Consider the following 22,313-nt stretch of genomic DNA (forward strand, 5'->3'; position numbering starts at 1 on the left):
TTTTTCCTTAATTTTATAACCAAAACCCAAAAACTTCTTCCTTTAAAAGTTCACTTCTATTATACATCTAGGAAGTAAAGGTGTAAAAACCCAATTTTGTAGAGGAATGGACAAAAGCTGCTGGAATTCTTGAGCAACATCTCTTTAGAATCAAACATAGCTGCAAACAATGACGCACAGATTTTTCTTCTCTGTCATAACTCTTAGAATGCAGACACCAATGCAGATAAAGAGTACAGGCAACTTTTGGGTAATGGTAAACGAAAGATAGGTGGGTTCTGATTATCAAGTTTAACAGACCCTCTAAAGAAAGAAAGAAAAAAAGGGCATGCAGCTTCATTAAAGGACTGGAAGCAGGAATGGCCACTTTGCTCCTCTTATAATCAGAGATGGAGTTCTCTCTGTATGGACCACAGTCCACATTCAGACCCTTCATTGGTCCCTATTTTCCAGGGACAGTCCCAGATTTACAGAAGCCATCCTGGTTTCTGATTTGATCCCAGGATATCCTGCTTTTCCTTAGGACATTCCAATTTTCATTGGAGAAATGTTGGAGGGTATGGAGTTATGCGATTCCTGAGCTAAGGAGATAAGTAACTACACATCCTTTAGAAGATATCTGAAGGCAGCGAAGATTTTTAATGTTTAATGTTTTATTGTGTTTTTATATATGTTGGAAGCCACCCAGATTGGTGGGGCAACCCAGTCAGGTGGGTGGTGTATAAATAATGAAATAATAATAATAATTGAATAGGATGTCCCTGTTGGAGGTTATACACACCACGGGGCTGCTCTGTTTTAGACAGATTAATGGAGAAGATGAATTCTGAAAGCTAGGGTTCCAGGGCCTTCGAGGACAAAACACAGGCAGAAACAGGAAAGGGGAAAAGTATCTTACACTTCCTCCAAAATAGTGGAGAGGCCCTTCTTTGGCCATGTTTTGAATGGGAAAAGGGCAACTGTGTTTACAGACCAGATTTCCTGTTTAATTTTGAAGCTTTGATGATCTCACTTTAGAATAGTAACCTTGGCAGCTACTCACAGAAGACAAAATAAAACGCAGGATTCCATTGATGCAGCGATTTAGGGGCATCATGTCCTCCTGCTCTGCAAAAAAGTAGAAATGAGTGCACAGTGCTTTTTTGAGCCAGAGCGCAGTGGACACTGCGAGAGCCTTGACCTGCTGTCGCCACTCCTATCCAGGTTTCCACACACCCTCGCCTTGCTCCACTTTGCTGCTTGCCTCCCTCCCTCTCTGGCTTCCTCCCCCTCCTCCTATTTATTTATTTATTTATTTATTTATTTAGGTTTGGTTTTGGTTTCCTTCCTGTGAGGTGCTTGTGAGATGTTCTGCTCTAGGTTCAACTACCCCTTTGTCCTCCCCTCCCTCCTATTTTATTCCCCCACTTTCTATGCTTCCCCTTCTCTTTCCGCCTCCCTCAGAGGTTGGCTGGCTCCAACCAGGTGGCCTCTGCCCACTCCCCTCTGCTGATGGCACCACTGGACACTGATCACTGCAAGGGGTGGAAGTGGCTATTCTATTTCTGTCCAGGAGGAGTCATATTGATGGAAAGCCACAGATATCACTTGGGCATTCAAAGACAGAGCCAGATCTAATAATATGTCCAAGCTGCAAATCTGATCTTTTGGAAGGGTAGGGGTGGGCAACCCAAAACAGGCTGAAAAATACATCCCAGCTTCATTGAACTACCTGCAACAGAATATCTGCAGTCAGCTGCCTTGGCCACTGGGTAAGATGCTTCATTTGTAAGTTGTATGTCTATGTTTAGTACTGGCTATGAAGTAGACAATACTAGATTATATGCACCAATGATCTGACTAAGCATAAAGCACTTAATACACTCATATATGTTCAGAACAATATACATGCCAACAGAGTTGATTGTTAAGCCAAACAAAGGCAGAGACACTGGTCCAAGGCCACCGAGAGAGGTTCATGGCCAAGAGGGAACCTGAGTCCTCCAGGTGCAAGTCCAACTATCAGAGCATGATACTCTACTATAAATGTTCATAGCAGTGCAGGTACCTCCTTCGCATTGACAACACTGGTCTTGCCCCTCCCTCCCTCCCAGCTCTGCATCCTGCTTCCTGGCTGCCTGCATCAGGGTGCAATTATAAAAATTACATCCTGTTTTATTTTGTTTGGTCATTAACATCAACTGCTCAGGCAGATGCTTCCTAATATCCCCAACCCAGTTGTACAAACTCAAACTGTGATATCCAAGGCCCATGAAAGCTCTCACACACACACCACCCATGTTGCAAAGTATAACAGAAACTCTTGAAAATATGTGATAAGAGATCATGCCTGTCCACAAAAATGAGGTTCTTCCATATCTGAGATTGCCCCAGCTAGTTTCTTTTCTTTCTTTCTTTGAGGCAGTTAGGTCCTGTTATTACAAGCCTTGACAAAAACCGTAAATACTTAGGTAATGTTGCCTTGTATTTGCCAATACATTTTCTCTCTTCCAAGCCTACTGTCTGGCTTCCATCTCAATATTAGAAGCCAGTGCTAAACACACCTAAGCAGAAAATCTTTCATTCAAGGCAGAGAGAAGTTATTTTGCAGGATGCAGGAGGAAAAGGCATATCTTCATGCACAGAAGTGAAGTAAAGCTTCTCAATTCCATTTTATCAAGTGACATTTGGAGCAGCCCCCGCGTGTACTAATCAAAGCCCACCTTGCTTTGTGAAAGATGAATACCTGCTTGGTAGAAAAGGAACAAGCCTTTCACAGCTCTCTCTCCATTCTGGGCTGGGGGGGAGGGGGAGGGCCAAGAATAGCATGAAAGGGTCGCATGCTGACAGCATACAAAGGATGGCGATTTCAAGCAACTCCCAAGGATTCCAAATACTAGTTTGTGCAGCATGTCCCTGTAATATTTCCTTGTACCATACTGCATATAATTTCCAAGTGGCACTTCAAACAATCATCTCAGCACAATCATCTCCACCCCCTCCACAAATCCCAACAGCTCAGCACAATTTTATCTCCCTCACCCCCCCCCCAAAGTTCCTAGCAGCTCCTTAAAGCCACCTTCTCTCACTAAATACAGAGGAGGAAACATGAAGGTTTCCTCAGAGGACCTTTGTGAAGCCTACAGCTCCCTTTGAATCCGGAGAATTCCAGCTTTCAATTCTTTAAAAAAATAAAAGTTCTAAAAGTCACAAATGGTGTTGCCAATGAAATTGTGCATAAAACAAAATTTGAGGCAAATAAATGATGATGGTGATGATGATGATGATGATAATAATAATATTTTTTTATTTATATCCCACCCTCCCCAGCCGAAGCCGGGCTCAGGGCAGCTAACAACAATAAAATAATACAACATTCTAAAATCTAAGATCTGAGAGAAATTCTGAGGAAAGTCGGTGAGGACAAGTGTGCTAGCACTGTCTCTGTCCTGTTGTCTCTTCCATCAATCTTCACCTGTGGAAAGCGCCACCAGGAAAGCTTCCTGCCATCCATGGAGGTTCCCTGTGCATTTTAAAACTCTGGAAAATCAGTGTTCCAAAACATGCAGGTAGCCTCAAGGGATACCAGACACTCCTCACTTCAAGGTGTTGCCCTCTGTGACTTGAGAGCAGAGCTATCCTGCTTGTCCTCCAGGCCTCCTTCATGTTCTTCATACACTGGATTGCTAATGCCTGAAGACTGTACATTAATTTCAACAAAGCGCAAGCGTACAGGTGGGGGTTACGTTCCCAGGTACCGTGCACATATGTGAAATCGTGCTTAGTGGGAACATGATCTAAATAGCCTGTAAACACCCTCTAAATCACTTGTTGCTTCTTGGGTTTCTCAGCGCCTGGGAAGATGATGATGCCTTGCGCTTGGGTGTCATCTCAAAAAAATCCTCCTAAAACTCCCTCCAAACCTCATGGGACTGCAAACACAAAGGCAAGATGTTTTCCTGCTCTTTTCGGGCCATTTTTGCTATTTTCACACTTTTCTGGAGTTTAAATCAATTTATTTAATTATTTCCCAGCATCACACACAAGTTGAATATGCGTAAGTGGGGAGACACCTGTAAGTCAAAACTATAGGTTGCTAAAAGTTACGACAGGGTGGACATCTTTTTCTGTGAAGGGCTGCATTCTTCATGGAGTTGGAGGCAAATGTGTTGCTAATTAACTAAATCAGATACACAGACCACCTTGCCTCAATTTTTTCCATAGTTACCTCAAACTGCAATTCCCAATCCTCTCAAATATACCAGGATTTTTTTAGTTCAACAGACCAATACAGCTATGGTTCTAGAAAGCAAGTAAAAGTAATTCCTTTCTGACATCAGTGTGATATATGCACACACACATGGCAGAAGCCTACTGATTTGTTCACAGACAGCTCTAGGGAGAGTTCTAAAAAAAGCAACACATATTTTATCAAATTAAACCCAGCCAGATGGTTAATAATAATAATAATAATAATAATAATAATAATAATAATACTGCCTCTTCCAATTATCCTGAAACTAGACAGAAAGGGGAGATTATTTAAAAAGTCAAGAAAAATGAGGAAGAAACTAAAGGAAAGTAGGAATTCTGATGGGATGGAAGAACAGGGCTGTCTCAGGGGCTCCATCAAATGAGGTCAGGAACTTCAGACTGTCCACTTGCGACTTGAGTCAAGGACATGACAGCAGCTCTTCCAATATTTTGAACTTATCTTAAACTCCAACGATACCAGTGTTCAGACTTTTCAGACATCTGCTGGATTTAATTGCACAGTGAAGGAAAATATCAAACCAACAACTACTTTAATGGTGTTGTTGATTGTTACTGTAACTTTTAAAATTGCTAAATTGTTAATTGCTTCAAATTGTTTCGTTAGCCTTTCGAGCTGATTGAGGAAAACTCTAGTAGAAATACAGTGGTACCTTGGTTTTCGAGCATCTTGGAAGCCAAACGTTTCGGTTTTCAAATGCCGAAAACCTGGAAGTAATTGTTTCCATTTTGAACGCTCCTCAGAAGTTGAATGGCTTCCACTGTGTGTTTTTCCATTTTTCCAATTGAACTTGCAGCCAGCTCTTTGCGCCTCAGTTTTTGACGGCTTTGGAAGTCAAACGGTCTTCCGAAACAGAGTACGTTCGAGAACTGAGGTACCACTGTATTTAAATGAATAAAGCTAAATGCCTGTAGCCTGTCACCAATCACCTTCTTATATTTATTAACTGTACACCTCACTTTTCCATTAGTATGCTAAAGGCAGGCTGCAAAATAAAAAATGCAACTATGAGATCATAAAGAAGTTAGCAAGCTTTTGAGGCAGCTGAACTTCTTGCTTCCTATGAAGGTAAAGCGTCATAAAGACCATCGCACAGAAAATTTCAGATGCTTTCTAAGTGTTATTATATATCATTAACTAGTTAACAATTAGCCTAAATCCCATCCTCATCAAAGTTGTATAAAGTAATTACTAGGTAAAGGTAAAGGGACCCCTGACCATTAGATCCAGTCGTGACCGACTCTGGGGTTGCGGCGGTCATCTCGCTTTATTGGCCGAGGAAGCCGGTGTACAGCTTCTGGGTCATGGGGCCAGCATGACTAAGCCGCTTCTAGTGAACCAGAACAGCGCACGGAAACGCCGTTCACCTTCCTGCCGGAGCGGTACCTACCGTATTTTTCGCTCTATAGGACACACTTTTTCCCCTCCAAAAATGAAGGGGAAATGTGTGTGCGTCCTATGGAGCGAATGCAGGCTCCTTGGCTTCAGCGATAGCAACGCAAAGCCTCCGAAGCGCAGAGGGAGAGCTCCGCCCACGCTCCAGAGGCTTCGCGTTGCTTTCGCTGAAGCTGCCTGAAGCCCCCGGAGCGTAGGGAACTCCCGCTGCGCTCCAGGCAGTGGCGTAGCGTGGGGGGTGCCAGGGGTGCCGGCCGCACCGGGCGCAACATCTGGGGGGGGCGCGAGTCCAGAGGGAAGGGACAAGTTCCTTCCTCCGCCGGGCTCCCCGCCGCCGCCGCCAGCCTTGCGCCCTAGCGCGCGCCCCCCCCCCGCCGCCGCCGCTGCGGCTGCGCTCCACTCACTGCTCGCAGGAGGAGCAGCCGCTGCAGCAGCGCCGACGCCGCCACCGACGCCTGGCCGGGCACCGGCAGCCTCCGCACCCCGATGCCGACGCCGGCGCCATCCCCTCGGCCCAGCCACAGGCGGCGGCTGCTTCTGCCGACTGGGAGGGAGGAGAGCTCCGAGGGGCCTCGACGCGCCCTGCCCTCCCCAAAACCCTCCGAGAGGAAGCCGGCGGGCGGGCGAGGGTCTCCCGTCGGAAGGGGGCGCCGCTGGCTCCGGCTCTCAGCGCAAGTCTCAGCCGCGGGGGAGGGGGGGGCGAGGACGGAGCTCGGCTGGAAGCCCCCGGACCCGGCCGGGAGGAGGAGAGGCGCTCGCCAAGCCCGGATCTGGAGCGCCTCGGAGCCCGGGCTCCACCTACAGCCCAAGGAGACGAGGGGGCGGGGAGGCGCCCGAGGGGAGGGGGCTTCGGCTGCCTCGGCCCGCGGGGGCTCCGCAAATAATAAATTTAATAAATTCCTGCTGAGCCTTTGGGGGGGTCTTTGGCTCCTTCGCTCGCCCCCAGCCCCAGTGGCGTAGCGTGGGGGGTGCAGGGGGGGCCGGCCGCACCGGCCGCAACATCTGGGGGGGGCGCGCTCGCACTCGAGTGCTAAAATCCACGGGTTAAGGGGCGCAAATTACTTGCCTTGCCCCGGGTGCTGACAACCCACGCTACGCCACTGGCTCCAGGGGCTTCAGGCAGCTATCCGCAAGCCTTCGGAGCGCAGCAGGAGTTCCTGCTGCGCTCCGAAGGCTTGCGGATAGCCGCCTGAAGCCTGGAGAATGAGAGGGGTCGGTGCACACCGATCCCTCTTGCTCTCCAGGCTTCGCTTCGCTGGAGAGGTGCTGCACAGTTTTCCCTCTCTGCGCAGCGCCCCTTCAGCAATGCGGAGGAGAAATGGAATGGGCTCCGTTTCTCCTGCCACTTCGCTGAAGGGGCGCTGAGCAGAGAGGGGGAGATCCCCCCCCCGTTCTCCCCCTCCTATGGTCCAGTGCATCCTACAGAGCGAAAAATACGGTATTTATCTACTTGCACTTTGACGTGCTTTCAAACTGCTAGGTTGGCAGGAGCAGGGACCGAGCAACGGGAGCTCACCCTGTCGCGGGGATTCGAACCACCGACCTTCTGATCTGCAAGTCCTAGGCTCTGTGGTTTAACCCACAGCGACACCCGCGCCTCATACAGTAATTACTAACATGATACAAAATGGGAAGTGGGGGGCTGGTACACCCCTTTGATGCTGCCAATTGTTATTCTGAGTGATGGCACATGGAGGTGGCTGTCTTTGTTCATTGATGTGCCCTCTATCAATAGCAGAAGTGGCCAAGGGAGGCTAATCCTTGTTCCCTCAATGCTCAAACTATGCAACTGAAATCTAAAAATTAACATAAAACATAACAGAGCCATGATTCCACAGAATTCCTCCTTGACAAAGGAGAAACTTTCTCAAAAGGTTGTTGGGATAGATTATGAATATTAGCCTATTAACAACTGAAAGTAGCAACCTCTCTACCCTCACAAATTTTCCACACTATAACTCCTGAATTGACACTACAGCAGTGGTCCACTAGGTCCATGCTCAGAATCCTGGCCTTTAACATGTGATCATGTCTTGTAATTCTTCATCCTCTGTTTCCCTCATGCAGAATGCATAGAACTCAGAGTCTTGTGGCACGGTTACAGCCTAACAAATTAATTGTACTATCAAACACTCAGGGACCAGATTTCATGGGCCTACAAAGCTTTTGCCATCCCAGTTGTGCATTAAAGTCCCACAAGACACTTTGCTATTTCTGCTGTGAGAGTCAAACATGGCTAGCCCTAGAAGTGACAAAGAAAGCATTGGATGGAATGGAAGAGAGCCAAAATGCTATCAGAAAAGGAGGTGACTATGCTACCTTGTTAAACAGTTTACTGCGTCCTCCTCTGGATTACTGAAATTCCATTCTCCTGCGACTTTCATAGACTGTCACCAGTTCCTCAGTTTTTCTGGATCTGACCATTCCGTTCCATTTGGTGCCCTTTCACTTTTACATCTTTCATTAATTGAAATGGCTTCCGAAATCCATTCCTCTACCTTTGTGAAACAACGCCTATGTAGCCCTGCCATGCGGTATGCCCTTTGGAAATTTTCAAGTGTCACAGAAGACTATAACATTGGGGGGGGGGGGATGGACCTACATGTACTTGCCAACTTCATTTCACCCAAAGATCACAAACACTTAGGGGATCTGCAACATTTACTAGTAGGAGACAATTCCTCATCCACTAATCATACTAGCTGACAGGAATACCCCACACAATGGTAATAGCCACACACTGGCTCCACTTAACAGAAAGCTAGCAGCCAAAATAATTAAGGGTCAAGTCCAATTCTTTCCAATCACCAAATACCCCAAATATACCCCTAACTCATTTTACTACTCACAATTGCTAAGGTGAAAAGAGGGCTATCATTGTAGAGCAGTGGGAGGGAGTTTGGAAACATCCTCAATACATTTAAAACAAAACATGTATTTCCCTCTTCTGGGCCAAGCTTTGGAAGGGAAAAATGTTTCTGCAAGCTTGCAGCAAACACTTGCTGTAAATGCTGTCATATGGCTAGCACTACTGGAGTTCACTAACCTGACCCCCCCACACTCCTTCCCAATAGTTCTGCAACTTTAAAAAATGTTTCCCTTTAATTTAAAAAAGAACAACACAAAGGATGAAAGCAAACATACACATGCCACTTTAAAAGAAGGCAAGCAGCCATCTGAACAGCTGACCCAGCATTCAAGCTGATAAACAGCAGACTTCAGATGACGCTAAAAAGCTGTAAACGTGGATCAAGGCACCTGGGCACATTGGGATCCTCTGCTGAATAGGACATCCTCATAGTTCCCTGGCTATCACAATTTCCCACCCAATAGGAGCCAGTCTGAATGCAATTAAGGATCCATTCCTGTACAACCCTTCAGAATGCCAGCTGGTAGTAAGAGCAGAAGTATTATTTCCATCTGAATAATAAGTGAGTTGGTGAAGTGATTGTTTCCTCCTCTGCTCACCCCTCCCTAGCTAATTATCCATTTTTGTAGGATTATTTTAGCAGACTGGAGTCAACTATGAATTCTGAATATATGTTGTCTGGCCTGTGGGACCCCAAAAAAGCACAGAAACATTTAGGCAGTGAAATATTAATAAACTGTATTTAAGCCCAGATTAACCTGAAGATGCATTAGGGCAACTAGAGCTCATAAAGTTGTCCAGGTGAGAACAGAAGAGGTAACCTTTTATTTTGTTTAGCTATCACACATTTTTACACAACTGAAGCAGTCCATAATGGTATTCAGATGTCTACAGCTTATCATTTTTATTGTATTCTGTAGTTGGGACACCTTTTGGTTGAAAATTGGCCTATATATTTTAATACAAATAACATGCAAAGAAAGAAACAAGTTTCAACACAGACTACTTTATTTGTCCTTAGCAAACTGACAGGTCAGTTGCTCTTGTGCATCATAATTTATTTTTATTTGTGGGAAGGGGGAGGAACATGGTAGCATTTGGAATGAGGCTTGGCAGACCTGAACCCATAATGTCCTTCACTGAAATCTAGCCACTTCGCCATCATGATTCCTGACCAACATAAAAATAAATTTGTACTGATTTAAAGATAAGCCTTGTTGCATATTAACTCTCTGTAATTGTACTAGACTGCATAAACTACCAAAGCGGAAGAAGAAAAGGTTCCATAGGCTCAGCCCAAACTTTAAAGTGTAATCCCCAAAGGCTCAGTTGAATTGTCACCTCTATACTGAAGTAGCCTCTGTCCACGTAGTCTCCCAGGAAGAGGTAGCGTGTGTTATTGGGTGATCCTCCAACTTCAAACAACTTCATCAGGTCAAAGAACTGCCCATGAATGTCACCACACACTAGGGGAGGAAGGACAGCAAAAAGAGGGACAGGATTACATGCTAAGAAGAGAAAGGTCACAGAACCAACAGGGAACATGGTTTTGCTTCAGTCTAAATTGTTGGATTATACTGAGCTCCTGTACTCGAATCTCCAATCTACAAAAACACTTCTTCCCCTTGGAGGTATAGAAAACTTTCTGATCTTGAGCACACTTCAGTGGAAAGAACATGCAACAGGAAACCTGCTGGCTTTAGCAGCAAGTCATTCCAGATGAGCCTCAGAAAACAACAAGCCACAAAATAAAGCATTCTCTGACCTGTGATTGGAGCCTCAACTTCAATCATGGTCTTCTCATGCCTCAGAATGGAGGCTCCATCATTGATTATCTTCAGCGCTGCATCCTCCTCCAGACGCCCTTCTTTCACCAAGTGGTTTCTTAAGACCTCCAGCCTGGGTTTCCCATCCTCAAAAACTTCTTTCAGGGTTAACCGCTGCGTAGGAGGGAAAGGGACAGCTGGAGAGAGACAGAAACACACAAACATTAAGAAGGGAGTTCCTCCAAAGACCAATAAATCTTATAATCGGATTTCAGCAAAGGTTTCTCTAACCTGGGCAACAAGAGAGAGAATGATCAGTTAAGGACCATACTGAAAATTGCTCAGTTCTAGATGGAGTTTGAAGAAACGTAACATGCAGTATATTTTGAATACAAGTACGAAATGCATCATGAGGAAATTCAAGACAGGAAAAAAATAATTTCAAATGCCAAGCACCAGATACAAATTCCTGTAATCCATCATCAGAGTTTTTAAATATATATTTTTAAGACAGCAGCCCTTGACATAGCTAAACAAATATTTCAAATTCCTAGTGCAAGCATCACATTTCATCACATCAAATACTCATCTTTCTTAAATTACATACTGAATGGATTTACAATGCGCATTTCAAAAGAATTTGCTATGGTGGCTTTACAAACACATGACAAAATGCAGTCAATAGAGATTCAATACCAATAAAAGATTCAGCATATAAAAGTGACAGAGATATGGATCTTTCCCATGTGGGACACACATATGCACCCCAAACAGGTTTTCTATTTCCTATCCAAAACTGAACATCAACCAATTAATTGTCCTAAACTGACAGGCTTTGAAGTCCTGGGTAACTCAGCACTAATGCATAGTTTTTATATAATTTTTCTCTCTTGAAGATTACAGACAAGTAATTTCATTGGTTCCCCACTGCTTAATTCAGCCTTGGGACACGATAGTGTCACAGCTATGTTTCAAAGTTAGCCGTGGAAGCAACTTAGCCTCTCCCTTCAGCAATCCTCATCTTTCTCATTCACACATTACATTAAAGCTATAAGGTAGGTAAAGATAAAGGGACCCCTGACCGTTAGGTCCAGTTGTGGATGACTCTGGGGTTGCGGCGCTCATCTCACTTTACTGGACGAGGGAGCCGGCGTACAGCTTCCGGGACATGTGGCCAGCATGACTAAGCCGCTTCTGCCGAGCCAGAGCAGCGCATGGAAACGCAGTTTACCTTCCCGCCGGAGCGGTAGCTATTTATCTACTTGCACTTTGATGCGCTTTCGAACTGCTAGGTGGGCAGGAGCAGGGACCAAGCAACGGGAGCTCACCCCATCGTGGGGATTCAAACTGCCGACCTTCCAGTCATGCCACCCGCGTCCCTAAAGCTATACAGTAGTTAAAATAAACTAGTGTTTAATGTGAACACATAGTGCACAGGTGCACACTGCTGAAATCACAGTCACTTCACTTCTTCAGTGCTCTTGTCATGCTGCCAGGAAACAAGCTGACTTATGCAAGAATTCAGGGTTATGGTTGGTTTCTGCCAAAATATGATAGACAATTGGCTTGATATGTATAATCAGCTGTATTTTGGGTTATATAGCTCAGTGGTAGAAAGCATGTGCTGCCTGCAGAAGGTTCCAGGTTCAATTCTAGGCATCTCCAGGGGGGCCTGAGAAAAATCCTTTCTGAAGTGCTAGAGCACCTCTGTCAATCATTGTAGACAATACTGAGCTCGAAAGACCAGTGGCCTGACTCTGTATAAAGCATGTAATTCCTTTCACCAGTTTAAGAGAGATAAGCATGAGATAATGACTCTTGTAATTTGTAACAGCAAATATACTCTGTAGTAAACCTGATATGAATTAACTGTACACCTGCTTGCAATTTTATACCTGTTTGCAGAGAAGGAGATAAGTGAAACAAGGTTATTTCCATTGCCTATGCAGAGAGATCAATTGGCTTTCGTCCTCTCTCAACTGTCACCCAATGAGAGCCATACTATCAGGCTTTCTGAACTATTTCCATCCCAGCTGGTGCCTGAATTTGTGTCTCTCTCCTTCTTCTTTCCCCATCCTCTTTTCCTTCTTTTAGATTATAAGCCTGTGAACAGAGACTGGCTCATCAAATTTGCAGGATGACATCAAACTGGGAGGTGTAGCTAATGCCGCAGAAGACAGAAGCAGAATTCAAAATGACCTTGGAGAACTGGGCACAAGCTAAGAAATTTCAATAGGACAAATGTAAGGTTCTGCACTTAGGCGGGAAGAACCAGATTCACAAATATAGGATAGGGGACACCTGGCTTACTAGCAGTACATGTGAAAAGGATCTAGGAGTCTTAGTGGACCACAAGCTTAACATAAGTCAACAGTGTGCTACAGCTGCAAAAAAAGCTAACACTATTCTAGGCTGCATCAACAGAAGCCTAGTGTCCAGATCAAAGGAAGTAACAGTTCTACTCTATTCTGCCTTGGTCACACCACACCTGGAATAGTGTGTCCAATTCTGGGCACCACAATTTAAGAAGGACGTTAACAAGCTGGAACATGCGTAGAGGAGGGCAACCAGGATGATAAAGGGTCTAGAAACTAAGCCTTATGAGGAGTACTTGAGGGAGCTGGGTATGTTTAGCCTGGAAAAGAGGAGCCTTAGAGAACATATGATAGCCATCTTCAAATATCTTAAGGGCTGTCACATGGAAGAGGAAGCAATCTTGTTTTCTCCTGCTCTGGAGGGCAGGACTTGAACCAATGGCTTCAAGTTACAAGAAAAGAGATTCTAACTAAACATTTGAAAAAACTTTCTGACAGTAAGACCTGTTCAGCAGTGGAACAGGTCCCATGGGAGGTGGTGGACTCTCCTTCCTTGGAGGTTTTTAAGCAGAGGTTGGATGGCCATCTGCCATGGATGCTTTAGCTGAGATTCCTGCATTGCAGACCATTGGACTAGATGACCCTTGGGACCTTCCAACTCTACGATTCTATGATTCTATGACCTACTACTAATTTAAGCTGCTCTAGTAACCTTTTGGCAAAATAGTGGGACAAAATGCTTTAAACAAGCAAACCCTAAAAGAAATATACTGGGGATAATTAATTCCTGGCACTAAGAGTTTTCCAGCCCTGGGAACACTATGTAGAATATTGACTAAGGCTACAGGTTTCGCATCAAAACACTGCATGAATGAACATAAGATTGTTCATCAGGATTCTAGCCTTTACTAGAATCCACTAAATCCATAAACCTCCTTTAATACATTGGAGCTTAATTTGCACTTCTCATATTTTCATCTACCAGAAGACACAGGGGAACTAAGTGACAACATAAATCGATATAAGATAAATTTTTACATACACCCACAGGATGACCCAATGTGGCTCTTCAAACATCAACTCAACTGTAATAGTTTAAGAAAGTGAAGAGAAGAAGTTAATGAACATGATGGGACACAGGGATTGTGGGAGGAGCAAGAATCAATGGAAGCAGCATGTGCAAGGGTGTTTCAAAGTAAGGAAAGGTGTTAAGTGGAAGGACAGGTAGAATCAACAAGTGAGACAACAGGATGCCTCTTGAAACTCTTGAACATATTAAGATCTTGAAAGGTGACTTTCAGACTTAAAGAACTTTAAAAGGTAAAGGATCTCTGACAGTTAAGTCCAGTCGCAGACGACTCTGGGGTTGCAGTGCTCATCTCACTTTACAGGCTGAGGAAGCTGGCGTTTGTCCGCAGACAGTTTTTCCGGGTCATGTGGCCAGCATGACTAAGCTGCTTCTGGTAAAACCAGAGCAGCACACAGAAACTGATCAAATTTGCAGATGACACCAAACTGGGAGGGGTGGCTAACACCCCAGAGGACAGAATCACACTTCAAAACGACCTTGACAGATTAGAGAACTGGGCCCAAACAAACAAGATGAATTTTAACAGGGAGAAATATAAAGTACAGTGGTGCCTTGCAAGACGAAATTAATTCGTTCCGCAAGTTTTTTCTTCTTGCGAGTTTTTCGTCTTGCGAAGCACGGTTTCCCATAGGAATGCATTGAAAATCAATTAATGCGTTCCTATGGAGACCGCTTGCCAGGCTGGCGGTGCGGAGAAGGGCTTTTCTCCCCACCGCAAGCCTTCAGGACAGGTACGGGAACAGAGGGGAAGGCGCGCAGCGCTTCTCCTCTGTTCCCGGGGCTTGCGGTGGGAGGAGGGTTTTTCCTCCCCACCGCTAACATTCAGAACAGCATTCTGAATGTTGGCGGTGGGAAGGAAAACCCTCCTCCCACGGCAAGTCTTCAGGACAGCCATCCGAAGGCTGGCGCGGGGAGAAGGTCTTCTCCCGCCACCAGCCTTCGGAGCAGCCTTCCGAAGGCTGCCGGTGGGGCGGAGAGACCTCCTCCCGCCGCCAGCCTTCGGAGCAGCCTTCCGAAGGCTGCCGGTGGGGCGGAGAGACCTCCTCCCGCCGCCAGCCTTCGGAAGGCTCCTCTGAAGGCTGGCGGTGGGGCGGAGAGACCTCCTCCCGCTGCCAGCCTTCGGAAGGCTGCTTCGGAAGGCTGCTTCGGAGGAGGTCCGAGGACAGTGGGGAAGACGCGCTGCGCTTCCCCGCTGTCCTGGAGATTTCCCTATGGGCTTTCGTCTTGCGAAGGAAGCCCATAGGGAAATTCGTTTTGCGAAGCGCCTCCAAAACGGAAAACCCTTTCGTCTAGCGGGTTTTTCGTCTTGCGAGGCGTTCGTCTTGCGGGGCACCACTGTATTGCACTTGGGCAAAAAAAATGAGAGGCACAAATACAAGATGGGTGACACCTGGCTTGAGAGCAGTACATGTGAAAAGGATCTAGGAGTCTTGGTTGACCACAAACTTGACATGAGCCAACAGTGTGATGCGGCAGCTAAAAAAGCCAATGCAATTCTGGGCTGCATCAATAGGAGTATAGCATTTAGATCAAGGGAAGTAATAGTGCCACTGTATTCTGCTCTGGTCAGACCTCACCTGGAGTACTGTGTCCAGTTCTGGGCACCACAGTTCAAGAAGGACACTGACAAACTGGAACGTGTCCAGAGGAGGGCAACCAAAATGGTCAAAGGCCTGCTAACAATGCCTTATGAGGAACGGCTAAGGGAGCTGGGCATGTTTAGCCTGGAGAAGAGGAGGTTAAGGGGTGATATGATAGCCATGTTCAAATATATAAAAGGATGTCACATAGAGGAGGGAGAAAGGTTGTTTTCTGCTGCTCCAGAGAAGCGGACACGGAGCAATGGATCCAAACTACAAGAAAGAAGATTCCACCTAAACATTAGGAAGAACTTCCTGACAGTAAGAGCTGTTCGACAGTGGAATTTGCTGCCAAGGAGTGTGGTGGAGTCTCCTTATTTGGAGGTCTTTAAGCAGAGGCTTGACAACCATATGTCAGGAGTGCTCTGATGGTGTTTCCTGCTTGGCAGGGGGTTGGACTCGATGGCCCTTGTGGTCTCTTCCAACTCTATGATTCTATGATTCTATGAAACACCATTTACCTTCCCGCCGGAAGCACTGGCGTGCTTTCGAACTGCTATGTTGGCAGAAGCTGGGACCCAGCAACGGGAGCTCACCCCGTCGCAGGGATTCGAACCGCCGACCTTCTGATTGGCAAGCCCAAGAGGCTCAGTGGTTTAGACCACAGCACCACCCGCGTCCTTTAAAGAACTTTAGTTACTCCTAATATCTATTCCTGAATGTACTTGCTTATCTTACATTTTCAGTATTATTATTTCTGAACATGCTGGTGACACCACACAGGAGCCAATTTAAATGTTAGTACTGATTCATAGTATAGTCCTGCAAGGCACTGTAGCGCCTCTACAATTTAAAGGTGGCAAAGCCTGCGCAGGACTGGGTCACACGTCTCCCTGTACATTTGGATCGGCTCTATGAAACTTACATAAGTCACCTTATGGACCAACTAAGTTTGTTCTTGGTATGAGCTTTAGTGTGCATGCACACTTCTTCAGATACCAATTTTACATAAGCCATTTTATTGACAAGAATTCTTGTAGCATTTTTACTAAGGAGAATATTTTACAACTCAGGTGGGAAGGTAAGCACTTCACAGGTATTTACTAGTATTCATAGAGCAATGCTAAGTCCAAAGCACTTCACACATTGTTTCAGAAATTCTTAAAACACTGTAAGACAAGGACAAGGAACCTGTAGGCCCACAGATGTTGTTAGCCTGCAACTCCCATCATGACTACCACCAGCAAATCTTTTCAGTGATGAATTATACCCAAAGTGACTTATAGGGATAAAAACTTAAAAAATCAGTTGGTTGCTAGATATGCAAATAGGTCTAATATGATCCCAGACCATCGAGTCATGCTGGCTGGGGCAGACCTCTGAAAGGGCACAGGTTCTCCATCCCTCCTCTAAGTATTATCACCCCTTTTTGAAGGACAGGAGAAGGAGTAAAGAGAAAGCTGAGATATTGTAGTTTATCTAAAGCCACATAAGATTTCATACCTGAAAGAAAGACTCAAAATGGGAACATGCCAGCTTTCACACCAAGGGCCTACCTACATGTGTGGCACACGTAACAAAAACTTGGCTAAATCACCCTTCTGATCATGCTTCCCCCACCAGGTTTCAAACATGACGATGTGTTAATATTAGTACAGTGGTACCTTGGTTTTCAAAAGTAATGGGGAACAAATGGGGAAAATACAAGAACACTATTTCCTCATCAACCCAGAGCCTTAGGATGTGAATAGCTTAGAGAGTGTGATATTCTTTTACAGGTAAAAAAGTTAAGCAGTCTTTTTCAGCCTTATGTTCAGATGTACCGTATTTTTCCGTCTATAAGATGCCCCCATGTATAAGACACCCCCTATTTTTGAGGACTCAGATTTAAGAAAATGGGGGGGAGATGTATTCGTATATAAGACGCCCCCTAATTTTTGACATTATTTTAAAGGAAAAAAACCTAGTCTTATACATGCAAAAATATGGTAATCTTGTTCAGGTCACTACAAATTTTAAAAGGAAAAATATGGAGGCATGACTCATGAAATTCTACAGAACATGTAGTTTGAGTCTGAGGGTAGAGCAATCCCAGGGAAAGGGAGTCTGTATTTTGGAGATGCTACTTAGGTTTAGCCAGAAAACTAAGAACAGCAACAGCTAGAAAATGCCTTTATTGTGTGGAACCCACCATGGATGCAAACTCCACACTAACTTGCTTGACTGATTGCTCCATCTCACTCACTATACAAAGGCAAAATCTGCTACATGTTGTGCGTTAGAAGGCATGTGCCAAATTCATTTGCTTGTCCCTCATTCTATCCTCTTTATCAGATACATCTACTGTTTTTTCTAGAGCTTTTCTAAAACAGTTCCCTAGACTGTACAAGTGAGGAAACTACAGCTGCTTGCCTGAACAGATGGCTGTTCTCTGCAAGAAAAGTAGCACTGCAAGTCATCACACAGAACAGCTAGTACAAATCAAAAAGGAACTGAATCCTGAGATTTCTTCCTTTTCCAAACATTCCAGCTTTCATTCCACCAATCAACAGTTGAAATAATCTTTTTAAACTTGCTGAAACATAGTAACCCAAACCCCACATCTTAATTTGCACTGAAATGATGACAAAAGTCCCTTGCAGTTTTGGCAGTAGCGTAAAGTCTTAGTAGCACACAAAGCCACAATATTGAACAAGTACTTTGATGGCAAGTTTTGGTACAACAGTTTGACAGAGTTAACATTTCCATTACAAGCTAGTATTTATAGAGTACAGTGGTACCTTGGGTTACAAACACTTCAGGTTACAGACTCCACTAACCCAGAAATAGTACCTCGCGTTAAGAACTTTACTTCAGGGTGAGAACAGAAATCGTGTGGTGGCAGTGCAGCGGCCCCATTAGCTAAAGTGCTACTCAGGTTAAGAACTGTTTCAGGTTAAGAACAGACCTCTGGAACAAATTAAGTTGGTAACCAGAGGCACCACTGTATTTATAGAGTGGCGATGATTTTCACTCTCTCATCGGCCACGAGACCGTTTACTCTTATGCCCATTTTATAGGCAGGGATCTGAGTCAACGCTAAACAATGTACATTGTTAAATATACATAAACAATATATTCTCTTATTTTCATACGCCACCATTTTTTAATATCTACTAAAACAAGACTTTCTAGCCATCTTCTCTGAATACCAGTACAGTCATACCTTGGCTCCCGAACACCTTGGGAATTGAACATTTCAGCTACTGAACAACTGAAAACCAGAAGGGAGTGTTCCGGTTTTCGAACTTTTTTTGGAAGCCAAATGTCCGGTGCAGCTTCCACTATTGTTTCCAGTGAGCCTGCACAGTCAGAAACCAATCAGAAGCCGTGGCTTGGTTTCCGAACATTTCGGAAGTCGAATGGACTTCTGGAACGGATTTCATTCGACTTCCGAGGTACGACTGTAACTGTCACCGATTCATCGTCCTTTGTTTGGAAGCATTATACTTGTAATTGCAGTTGTTGGGGAACAAACAATAAGGGAGGGCTGTTACTCAACTAGTAATTCTCTTGAAGGCATCTGACTAGCTACTTTGGACAGCCAAACAACTGTAGTTGTGAGGATTGTTCCTTGAAAGCTATGATGGAAAAAGGCTTATGCCACCTCCCTCCATCTTCTATAGCTTAACAGGTAGGCTGCATGACAACTTCTGTTCCTGTGCAAAAGTTTCATCTAGATAGGCGTGCTGGCAGTGGTGAGGAACAGCAAGCTGTTGCACTGGAACCAATGACATGGGGAAATGTATGGTCTGGCAAAAGATTGCTAGGTAGGAAGTTGAAATCCAGAACTTCCAAGGTGGCTTTTTCAGAAAGGCTACCTGTTATCCGTCCAGGCAGAGCAGAGGGCTCTCTATGCATGGATTAGACCGCAGGATGGGAAAGATAAAAATTTCTCAGGCATCGAGGAATGTTTTGGGGTAAGTTGGTCACATACAAAAGAAACAAGCTGCATATGAACCAAAAGAGAATCATGTTCCTGGCACTTTATTTAATTAATATCCCACTGTTTCTCCCAAGAACTCAAGGTAGCGTACATTTTTCTCCTCCTTTTCATTTAATCCTGGCAACTACCTTGTGAGGTAGGTTAGGCAGAGAGGCAGTGACTGATTCAGGGTCACCCAGTGAGCTTCATGGCTGAGTGAAGATTTGAACCCAGGTCTCCCAGGTCCTAGTCTCTGTACTCTCTGTATGCGCCAATCAGATGGACACAGGAGGATTTACAAGACAGGAATTTTAAATCTGCGAGGAACATCAAGTGGGATTTTGCCAGGGGAAACTCCCAAGTCATGCCTCAGATACAGTGTAAAAGTTAAAGGTTTAAACCCAAGCTCAATTTGGCCATGATGGAGGACCTTTTTTGGTCCAAGCACCACATGCCCCTCTGGACAACCACCTGGAAGCCAAATGCCAGGGGTGGGAGTGACAAGAAGCAAAAGCAGGCAGAACCTTTCTGACTATTGCAACTCTGAGGACACATGCTTAGATAAACCAGCTGGATTTCATTCTCTTTATACTGAAAGCGTAGCTTACTTCAAACTACTAATTTGAGCTGTTACTTGTGAATATTAAATATTGTAATATTTTTAACTCTGTAAATAAAAAAAATGGAAAAACAGCAACAGGTGAACAGTGCAATTCTATGCATGTCTACTCAGAATTTCCATTAAGTTCACTATAGGATTACATCCTAAAAGCTATGTGTAACAGGCTGATTTAAAAAAAAAGCAACAAAGTGCTTTGTAACAGGCTGTTCTTCAACTGATTCTCAGACAATAGCTTGACAAGGCCTACAGGCTAAAGAAGAACTTGAAACCATGCTAAATTCTTTAGAGCTGCCAGATTGAATGAATGACTTGAACCCAGTCTGACCCTGAACATTTAAGCTGGTCAAATTCAAACCTGTGTTTAATTTGCTGCTGTATTTATAGCTAAAGTCCCCTATCCCAAGAATAAACTTTACCTTCTGAAGCAACCGTTAGTCCATGGTGTCATAAGGCGTTCTACCCACTTCCCAACTCATTAATGGCTTTCCATTTCATCTAGGGCTTTAAAGAATAGCACTATTAACACAAGCCCATCAGTCCAAGAACTATACATGTATTTGTAGTTGTGTAAGTTGGTTTGACTGATAAATGCATTAAATGCATAAATAATGTCAAGATGCAAATCTAGAGCTTCACATGCAGCACTTTATTCCTTTTTCTTGATGTTTCTTTACCTTGTTACTTTTATGTTTCATATGAGGTAAAAGCCGCTTATGGAAATCTAGTGGAATCTAGTGAAAGTTATGTCCATGTTAACTGCTTCCAGAAAAAAATATTTTTGTAACTCCGTTAACATGGAAAAACATGGTAAGAAATTTGGGGCAGTCGTCCCCCCCCCCTGTTTTCATGGGTGAATCATGGGGAAGCAGAAGACGCTTGTTGTTGGTATCCGTCCATTTTAGGAGACCATGGAGGAGTGCGCCTTTGGGAGTGAAGTCAAACCTTTGGACAGCTACAGCGCCTGCTGTGGTTGTGGAGTGATAAGGGAGAGACATGTTTTGTTGCAGCTGGGACAGATGAAGGAGTCTGCTTTTGCTGTTGCACCATGGCATTTCTTCTCCTGTGCGCCTCCTAGTGGTCATTTCTCCTCTGGTCACTGCTGTGGATACACAACCTGACTGACTGTCTCCAGGCACTACAATCAACTGCAAGGGATTCCCACATGGCAGCAGAAGCACGCGTTGTGTCACACCATGCCCACTAGTGTGAATGAAATTTAGGGCAACATGGCAATACAGGCAACTCCCCATTTACACAGGGCTAGCATTCTGAGGCACTGCATGCACTGGCAGGACGCGTGTAAGCCCATTCCGTTCCGCCTCACTCCTTTGCAGTGCTGAAAATGGCACACACATCAGAAGTCATATGCGTGCCAATCACACGCAAATGGGGTTGCCTGTATATTGATGAAAAATCCATAGTTCCATAATGTAACAGGTAATGCAGTATTAAAAGGAATGTTAGAAACTGGAACAGAGGCACTAGCATTATAACCAGGAAAACTAATGCAATAATCCCCTATCATGTACCCTAGATTTCTTCACCTCAGTGTACAACCTATAATCTCAGATACACATTATGGAAGAGACTTGTCATATAAAATGTGCCATGAAGGAATGCAGGGACACTCTGCCTGGCCACAGCTTTTGTTAACCTTAAGTGTAGCTATACAGGTCCATAAGAGTCTGCAGCCATTTAGGGAAACTTGGTGGGCTGAAAGTGTGTGGGGGGGGGGGAGATTCTTTACCTGACAGCCTAGAGCAGGTTCTTACTTGCCTCAGGTGACTGAGAAAACAGTTATTTCCAAATCTGTTTTTAATCCTCATGGCTGCACTGTGGAAAGTAACTCAACAATGACAGGAACTGCATGCCATTAATTCAGAAAGCATGCTTTTTAAAAGTATTAAGCCAATCTTGCACTTTGAGGCCCTCCAACTGATGGCTTTTGAACCACCTGAAACTGATAAATAATTTTTATTAACTGGCCAATCACATCAAATTAAATCACATCACATAAATTCCAAATTACAAAGCCAAATTTTTAAATTTTGTTGGGGGAACCCATACTTCAAGATCCAAAGGGGGATTCAGATCATCTTCTTATTACTGCGTTAATGTCCAAATCAGTCCCAATCAATCCAGACAAAATTCATAATTCTATCCAGTCTTATCTTGGTGTTTCCACATCATATCTTGTTCATATAATTTCTATTTTTCCTTTACGATCTCTTCTATTAGTCTCCTTAAGCCGATAAGCAAAATAATAATCCTGTGTGGATTTCCCGTTCCTCCACTAAGTCCAGATGGTTTCCATATATCTCCTTCATAGATAGCATCGCTCTTTCCATCATAAATTTGGCATTTGCTGCTCTTAAGTCCCACCGAGAAGTTGATCTACGATATGTAAACAACTCTATTTCTCTCTTTCTCCTCCCAGACCCAAGAGCTCCAACAATGCCT

The 22,313-nt window shown here is 44.4% G+C and overlaps 1 protein-coding gene across 4 annotated transcripts in view; it reads right to left on the bottom strand.

The window, feature by feature from the left end:
- Positions 1 to 22,313, bottom strand: part of PPP3CC (protein phosphatase 3 catalytic subunit gamma) — a 90,481-nt gene that overhangs the window by 34,761 nt on the left and 33,407 nt on the right. For all 4 annotated transcript variants that reach the window (XM_083588737.1, XM_083588739.1, XM_083588738.1 and 1 more), the window contains exons 2-3: positions 10,282 to 10,479; positions 9,858 to 9,982 (exon numbers count right to left, since the gene is read on the bottom strand). In XM_083588737.1, coding sequence (XP_083444863.1) covers positions 9,858 to 9,982; positions 10,282 to 10,479 — 323 coding nt within the window. The remainder of the gene's footprint in view (positions 1 to 9,857; positions 9,983 to 10,281; positions 10,480 to 22,313) is intronic.

The sequence above is a fragment of the Podarcis filfolensis genome (genome assembly GCF_964270895.1).
Source record: "Podarcis filfolensis genome assembly, chromosome: 15".
Classification (NCBI taxonomy): Eukaryota; Metazoa; Chordata; class Lepidosauria; order Squamata; family Lacertidae; genus Podarcis; species Podarcis filfolensis.